This window comes from Trichechus manatus, unplaced genomic scaffold (genome assembly GCF_000243295.1).
Source record: "Trichechus manatus latirostris isolate Lorelei unplaced genomic scaffold, TriManLat1.0 scaffold00066, whole genome shotgun sequence".
NCBI lineage: Eukaryota > Metazoa > Chordata > Mammalia > Sirenia > Trichechidae > Trichechus > Trichechus manatus.
The window spans coordinates 9,172,214-9,181,190 of NW_004444002.1; the positions used below are offsets into that span (position 1 = coordinate 9,172,214).

The 8,977-nt window shown below is 36.5% G+C and overlaps 1 protein-coding gene across 3 annotated transcripts in view; it reads right to left on the reverse strand.

The window, feature by feature from the left end:
* Window positions 1–8,977, reverse strand: part of SMARCA1 (SWI/SNF related, matrix associated, actin dependent regulator of chromatin, subfamily a, member 1) — a 71,747-nt gene that overhangs the window by 62,218 nt on the left and 552 nt on the right. For all 3 annotated transcript variants that reach the window (XM_004379601.2, XM_004379600.2, XM_004379602.2), the window contains exons 2-5: window positions 4,189–4,275; window positions 1,922–2,088; window positions 1,466–1,566; window positions 1,254–1,354 (exon numbers count right to left, since the gene is read on the reverse strand). In XM_004379601.2, the coding sequence (XP_004379658.1) occupies window positions 1,254–1,354; window positions 1,466–1,566; window positions 1,922–2,088; window positions 4,189–4,275 (456 nt within the window). The remainder of the gene's footprint in view (window positions 1–1,253; window positions 1,355–1,465; window positions 1,567–1,921; window positions 2,089–4,188; window positions 4,276–8,977) is intronic.

Genomic DNA, 8,977 nt, shown 5'->3' on the forward strand with positions numbered 1-8,977 from the left:
TTGCTTTTAATTTTTTTCTTTACTTTTTCCAAACTTTCTACAATCCTTAAAGTGTTTCTCCCTTTTTTAGTAATAAAAATAGATCTGGTATGAGCAAAAATTCAACACTAAGGACCTTTAGAGTCTTCATGTTTAGGCAGGCTGCAGTCAAGAGGAGCTTGGGGCAAACAACCCTGGTCCTTCTGTTGTTCAAGTAACCAAGCTGTTGCCCCTGAGCTGACTGTAAGCCCCAACCCAAAATATGTAGATATCAGGAGCTATGGACCTTTGATTTAAAGGATACCCTGTCACACACCTAACAGTGGTTCAGCCAGGGATGAGTACTACCTATGGAACTGATTACCATACTAGATGATATAGGGCATACATAGTCACATGGCTCTTCTGGATAATAGTGATTGCAAGTATGGCTCCAGAGGCACACAAATATGAGTACCCCTAGTTTGTATGGCTTGAGAGCTTCCCCTGCCTTCTCTTCTATCCTATTCATTTAGTCTTAAAATATCCATCTAGGACTTCATATACTCCCCTTATCCGCTGAAGTAGTGTCTTATATGGCCTTACTTTTTGTCTTTGGTCATTTTATTTACATGTCCATGATTCCTCAGCTTATTTCCCAATCCCCATCTGGCACTCTACTGAATCCAGAGTTAATATTGCACTTTACTTTTTTGTTCCTTACGCCACCTATTCACTTTCTGATTGTTCACAAATCCAGGTGTTATATTCATTCATGTATTCATTCATACATTCGTTCATTCATTCATTGTTTGGTTTATATACCCCACCTCATTCCCAAAAAGGATTTCAAGTAGCCTACAATGAAAACATGGAATATAAATTAATGGTAAAATAGAAATAAAGAGGAACTAAGGAAAATTAAGTAAGGCTAGAAGGAAAAGAACGGGCAAGGATACAATGGGCAGACCATTAAGGGTTACACAGATGCTCCATTTTGACATTTAATTTGGCTCTGAGCTTCCTAGAAGCCAAAGGGTAAAGGAAAACAAAAATAAAAGGAGGTTCTGGGTAGCATTTAAGGAAATCTCAACAAGAATTTTGTGGCCTGTGAAATTACACGTTCCAGAGGCTCTTAAACAATTCTAGACATTACAAATATCTTTTTCATTATAAGGGCTAAATGAAACAATTTAGCCTCCAGGCATCAGAGAGGTAGGTCAGCTCAGGCATTTCAAATTTACATAAAAAGTTACTGGTAACTGAGAATGTGTTTTTAGCTACAATCTTCTTACCATTTCATCAGCCAAAATACCATTGACTCCATTTTCATACAAAGAGATCAACCAGTTCAGTCCCCGAATCTGATAATCTCTTAGTGGGCCTCCTTTCACATCTGGAGGGGGGAAAAACATCAAGTATGTCTCATACTATTGTTAATTCAATCAAGTAAAATTTTTCTAAAACCAAATTGAAAACAAAATCCCCAAAGTAATGAAGTACTTACAAGAAGGCGACACCTCAAATCTAACACACACATTCGATGTTTTCCGACTCTCCGACAGTAGCTCTTCATCTTCTTCTTGTTCTGTGCGCCTGTGGCGGTAGCTGAAAGGAAAAAAGGAATATCTTCATACTCCATCCAAATGCTAAGGTGTCCATTAAGTCAGTATGCGTTACTATTATCTTTGGGGGTGGGGGGAGGAATGAGTTATCTAGGATCTTACCTGGAATTTCGTAGAACCAGTCTACATTTTTACTCATTGGCTTCTAGTGAGACAGAAATACTGTTGCTTCTAAAACATAGTTACACTGACAGTAACTTTATTTTGTTAACATAAACTTATTCTGAATAAGTGAAGAGTAAAAAGGGTCCTGAGTGGAGGGGGAGAGGGGAAGAGAGGAAGGGAGGGAAGGAGAGCGGAAAGAAAGTAGAGAGAGAAAGAGAGAAATGCCAACATACTCTCCAGCAGAAATTAAACTCTGCTTTTCGTCTTTCTTTATTCGAGGACGCCCCAATTTCATGTTCAGAGGAGAAGTTGGAGATTTTTGTGCTGCAGGTTGAATGAAATGTGCAAAGAGTTCCGTCTGCTTCAGCAGAAATTCAAATCTCTTAGCTCGGTCTGCTTTCTAATGCACAAAACAAAAAGTTAAAAAAAGTTACTCAGACTTAGCTTACTTAACAAACACTTTTGTTAAATAAGCACTTACTTCATACTATGCGCTCTTCTATGCACTTTAAACATATTAACTCAGTTAATTCTCTTAACGAACCTATGAGGTTGGTACTAGTATCACCCCCATTTTACAAATGTTAAAACTGAGGCACAGAGCGGGTAAGTAATTTGTCCACGGTCCCACAACTAGTAAGTAGCAGAATTTGAAAATGATATTTTCAAATACTTTGAATAGAAGCCAAAAGATCTGATAGACTTAGTAAATGCCCCAATAAGAAGTACCCTTTTTAAAGAGCTGGGCCCGAAAAGTAAATCCTTTCCATACTGTAATGATTTTCTTTTCTTAAATACTAACAAAACTACGTGTTGAAATAATGTATCTTAAAAATAGAAATGTAAATTATCAACTATGATACATATGTACCATAAACTAAACTCTTGAGAATTTTTAAGCTGCATCTAGAAGTCATTAAAATCTTAGAATACAGTGTCATCTTTTCTCAAAATATTTTCAATATGATGCCACAATAATGTAATAAACGTTTCTCTCTTCAATTACAGTGATCTATAAAATTATATTTTATGCTAAGTTTCGCCCCAAAGTAAGCAGGATTTGGGGAAAATAAGTACTCATATGCATGCATGCGTGTTTGTGTATAGTTAATAATGAAGTTATTAACTATTAAATGTTAACATACATTACAATTTCTCAGTAATTTTTAAAAGGGCATATAACTTGTACTACATAAGTTCAATAAAACTCTTTTTAATGAAAACATCTTAAAAAAATCAACAAATACACATCATTCTAAAGAGAAAAAATGATGATCTTTTAACTCCAAGTAACCTTCTGACCACAGGGTAGAGAAAATTTGAATGCTAATGAAGTATGCATAATTAATAACACTAAGAACTTACAGAAGAGTTCATTAACATAAATACAAGAGTTAGACAAATATATTCTGAACAGTAGCTGGAAGGAGGCCAAAAACTTTCCATTCTATGTTATCCTCACTGGAATGTTGTTCTTAGAGTTGTTAAAACATTAACTGTGTACATTGTTGTTGTTGTTAGGTGCCTTCGAGTGAATTCCGACTCATAGCAACCCCATGGGACAAAGCAGAACTGCCCCATAGGGTTTTCTAGGCTGTAATCTTTATGTGAGCAGATTGCCAGATCTTTCTCCCACGGAGACACTGGGTGTGTTCCATCCGCCAACCTTTAGGTTAGCCAACGAGCACTTAACTGTTGCATCACCAGGGCTCCTTGATGTCTACATTAGATGTGGCCTTGAACATTAAGGCATAGAAGTTTGTAAAATAGTTATCAACAACAAAAAATGTACTTCATCTCTACTTAACGTTTATACTACTACTGCAAAAACCACCTCAGGAAAAAAATCAGCTCCAGCTAGCTGTCTAACTTCTCACTTGAGTTAATCAAGTTCACTGGTTTTGAAAGATCCCAGGGCATAAAAGTCTAGTTAAAATTAAAGCTAAAATATGGATTTTTGTGACTAAAATTTAAACAATTAAATGTATAGCAAAACAGCATGTATGCATAACTAAGGTTACACTGTTTAATATGTAATATTTTCATGCACTGGGCAAATAGTCATCCTTTAAGAAAGTGTATTGTCATATTATATGTTTTACAATGTGTAGTATTCAGTCATATAGTCATTCATCTATCCAAAGCAAGAAGGAGACAGAAAGCAGGTCACAAAGCAGGGTTGATATTGTCACTGATTTTTTCACTTGGTGGATAAAATATTTCTAGCATAAAACACCTTATTTTGGGGTAATGAGCGCTGAACTAAAAGTCAGACCTGGTTTTTAGTCTCAACTATTCCATATAGCTTTTCTGATCCTTTATTTCCTCATCTGAAAATGAGATTCATTTATTCAGCAAAAAACCATGATGGATTATATAGTTACTTTCTAATTCTAAAATCTGTGACTCTCTATTACATTATATATACACATGTATTTTTTCATCTTTTACATGGCTATAAAACTACAGCATTCACTATTCTACCCAAGAGTATATTTACCATTTTCTCTTCATATTCTGGGTCCATTTCCTTTTCAGATTTAGAAGCCTTAGCAGCAAGTTTGAGTTGAAATGGCACAGCACTTTTCTACAAGTCCAAAATAAATAAATAAATAAATAATCAAATTGCAAAGCAAAGTCTAAAAAATGGCGAGCATTCTCAATTGAAGAAAGTAAAAAGTACAGACACCCTTTTAACTCAGTACTGAAGTCACTCCTTAGTTCACCCTTCAGCCAAAGATTAGACAGGCCCATAAAACAAAACAAGACTAAATGGGCACACCAACCCAGGGGCAAGGATACAAAGCAGGAGGGGACAGGAAAGCTTGTTAATAGGGAAGCCAAGGTCGAGAATGCAGTGTGTTGACATGTCATGGGGTTGGCAACCAATGTCATAAAACAATACGTGTATTAACTGTTTAATGAGAAACTAACTTGCTCTGTAAACCCTAAAGCACAGTAAAAAAAAAAAATTAAAAAAAGAAAGTAAAAAGTAATTAACTAATTAAATAAATTAACATGTGCCATGCATGGACCAATGATGAGAGCATGTCACGAAGCAGGGCTTATAATTAATTGAGTTCTGTATACCCAAGGATCAATAAAAAAACAAATAATTGTGAAAACCAGAGAAATAACACTAATTAAAACAAAAACCAAAAGGTGAAACACTGAGCCTTTTCACCTATTTTTGAATTTAAAGTGTAAGAAAGCATGTAATCATTAAATAGATTTAAAATCCAGAATATGTTAATATTATCAACTACAAACCAATGAATTCCAAGAAAGCAAATATTAATTATCAGAAACATTTCTCGATACAATGGAAACATGCTAGACTCTCAGAAGATAAGACTGTGGTTTCTATTCCTGAAAAAACACTATTTATTATTGCTTTCATATTTTAATTAGAATATTTAAACTATTTTTATTTAATACCATGTGATCATACATACATATTGAAAATAATGAAGCAGTACGGTTTCAAACTGTACTCATGTTTATTTTCAAACAGCTTATGTTTATTTCTCCAAACTAGAAAAATAACTGCTTTAAACTATTTACTTAACATAGATCTTTTATAGAGGCAATTTATCAGGGCTGTGAACTATTAACCTTGTATATTTAAAAAGTTGTAATTTACTGAAAACAAACATTACTTAAAAATTCTGAAATTCTCTGGGAAGTGGCACATGCATTGTATCCTTGATAAAGACAAGTTTGTCCTTATAAAGATAAATAGGTATACGGAATATGCCGCCTTCCCTGCAGAAAATCAAGAAATAAAATAATTAAAACATAAATCACTCATCATGACCAAAGCTGAGAGTATTTCAGTTTTAACACAGGCCTTGCGCAAGTCCAAAGACAATTATGTTTGTGAAAACTGAAGAAAATATTTTGATTTTATCACGGCTTTTCTCAACCAGTTCCTGAAAACTTAGGTCAAAATTCAACAACAGAATGTGACCTTTAGCATAAGAAAATCATGGCTCCAAAAGCTAATAAATATCTCTTTCAAGGTTTATTTAAATGTCTATTTGGAGGAAATCCAAACTAAGATAATGGAATTTGACCCTGGTCAGGGTCTTACTTTGGAGTGCTGATCAGATACTGTTCAGTTACTCTAACCCAAATAACAACCATCTTAATTTATAGCATCTCATATGTATATATCATCCATCTGGGATGTTTTCAATGTAATCCTAGATGGATGGGCTAGAAAAGTGCTACAGAGCCCCTCCAAACTCACACTTTCAAACTGTCATGTTTACAATAAATCCTATTATATTTTCAAAGCAACAAGTAAGAAAAATTGGGTAACAAAATACCTTTATCATTCCTTGAAAAGTTGTATGAAGTCTAGTTCAAAACAGTGAAAATTACTTTGCTTCCTATGCACAAGTCTATACCTAATAATGTGGGAAGTGAACTTCACTTACGGAAAATTAAAGCTTCAATCTTAGAAAAACATTTTACTCATTACTTTTTTTGCTTACCTTGGGTAGAATACCATAAAAAATTAATTATATGCTAATTAAAATTCCAAATCTTGAGCAGTGCTATTAAAAGCTGGGGTAATTAGTTAATTGGCACTATCTTCCAAATAACAAATATTAAAATACCTACCTCCTAAACCTTCTCATTTGAATATGTATACATTATGTTTTGAAAACACTTTTCTCACACAACATCAACAAAGATAAAAAGTGACTAAGATAGTCTAATGAATTCCATGTGTATTTTATTAGGTGGTATTCTAGAAGCCATGAGAATGCAGTCTAAGGTCATCAAAATGCCTTGTCTTAAAGACCATGACCTTTTTCTTGACGTTTTCATTACCAAAAATAACCATCTCCAATTTCTTCAGTGTTAGGTTATCCAGCCACCATCACTTAAACCAAGCAAGTTCAAGAACCAGCAGGTGAGCAAAAATACCTCTGAGCAGCTAAGTGTCACAAGTCAACCCATTAAATCTCACCTACTGTATTCATCATAAACATGCTCTCATTCAGAGTCTACTTTATTTGATATACAGTGAAACCTGTGAGAGCTGTAACTCAATGGGACTGTTTGTTTTTCCAGGTCTTGCAAGTTTTCCGCCTTTGACAGAATGCAGTGTTACCACTTTTCTATTACCGTCTATTAGTGGAAAATGTGTGCGTTTTCCTTCTCTGACAGGATCTGCTTTACACAGATTCCCGCTTTCACAGGTTTCACTGTACGATTCTACCAAGTTTGATAATCTGGCTTCCCATGCCACAGAGAATAAAATAAGTAGCAGGTGACGTGGGAAAGACTTCTAGAAGCACGTTGTCAACAGCAAGAAGAAATGGCTGAACCACAGGACTAATATTTATGTTCTACTACAACAGCATTCCTTATCCTTGGTGTTCAGATGCCATTATTTCCCTCTTTCTGCTTCATCATTTGTATTTTTGCATTTTACAGAGGTTTCAAATGATTTTGTTACATTTATCTCCTTTATCATAAACTAATTAAGTCCCTTCTCATGAAAGTAGATGAGGTGTTTAAAAAGTGGTAGCTGACAGCTTGACTCTTGAGGGAGGAGACAGAAAAGGTATTTAAAAAATCAACACAATACTGGAACAGTCTGGGAAGCGGGTATCTAATTCGGGGAGACGACCTCCGGGATCTCAAGTGCCTTTCTATCAGTGTCAGATATAATAATTGATGGTCATGAAGAAAAGGTTAACCTGTACTTTCAATACACTGTTGAAGAAGTCAAGGGCGTGTGCAATATATTTACATTTTCAAGGAAAAAAATTTAAAAAAGAAAAGATGTAGTGACTAAAGTAGTAACCTTCAGTTATTCAGAAAGTTCCCACCATGTATCCACATTTCCCTATGATGAGTGGACAAATACAATGTCTGATGAGGCTACAGAGTTTATAAATCTATGTATCGACTCTGTTTTTTATACAGTAGGTTTTTTACTGATCCCCAGTCTTTTCACAAATCAAAAAATTTGTACAACCTGGAAAATTCAACCGCCTTGACTGCCACATGAAAGAAAGCTTTGCGCTTTACATTTGCCCAATCTGGTGACTAGAAGGCATCTTTAGAACAAACACGTTTTTTCATTTCCCAACATTTGATTTACACTGAAGCTTGGTACTTGGCCCAGCTTTAATCATCAATATTACTGATCCAAGTACCATCTAGATCTAAATATGTATATGTTTTCTACAGTTTTCACTTAGCACCACAATTGTCTTTCTGTTTAGTCAACCTTGTAATAGTAAAATGTCACTTAACCAACTCCTGAATTTAAAATTACTCTTTTAATTCAAGGCAAAAGGTGTTAATTTCCCTCAAAAGCTTTTCATTTGGTCGTATAGTATCATAATGATTCAGACAAAGCCACTTGAGATCGCTAAAGCACAATTTTAATTACCTACCATTTTTAAAATTGTGATATGTCTACTCATAAACGGAAAAAAATCCACCTGCAAACGATTCGTTCTGCAATGTTATTAGATATCAAACATTCATATGGCACATCCAATTTTTTTTAAACCTCAATTTTTCAACGCGTTTCATAGTTTCATTTGCATGTCTTGGTTCCACATGAAATATGCGTTATGGAGAAAATACCTATTTTCTGGGTTTGGCTTTAATAGGTGTCAAGTCCCTTCTGTGCATTATGTCCCCTTATGTACATTAACAGCAGCTCATCCTGGCGACGCTTGATTAAAAAAAAAAAAAGAGAGAAAAGAAAAGCAAAAACCTGCGTGTGTCCAGCAGCCAGCAGCGCCCACTAGGAGAGGGAGGCGAAAGCCTGGGAGGCTTGGGGCCGGATTGGGGGACCATTTGGGTGGCCCTGGAGTGAAACACTATACCGTCGGGGGCGGGGCAGGAGGGAGTGGGGGTGCAGACGTTGGAAATTTTCCTAAGCCAACGTCCACGGTTCCTCACTTTGGTGCTGGGGGGCACGCCGCGGAGAGCTCGCTTTCTCGGGGTGACACTCCCCACTTCGGCAGGCAGGGACCGAAAGAACAAGGGATGGTTTTCTCCTGCCATCCAAAAGGCCGACATTGCCAAGCAAAGAAAGAAATGTCTTCCCTCTCATCCTGCGCCCCCCAACCACCAGCACCTTGAAATGCAAAGAAAAAACCAGCCCCAGCAAAGCCCCTGTGGCGCGAGGGTGGGACTGAAGGGCCCAGATTTCCCAGGCGGAGGCCGCCGGGAAGGGAGGGCGCGGGGAGAGGGAGCGGCGGCGGCGGCGGCGGCGGCGGCGGGTTCCTGCACCGCCCCACCTCCCCCCC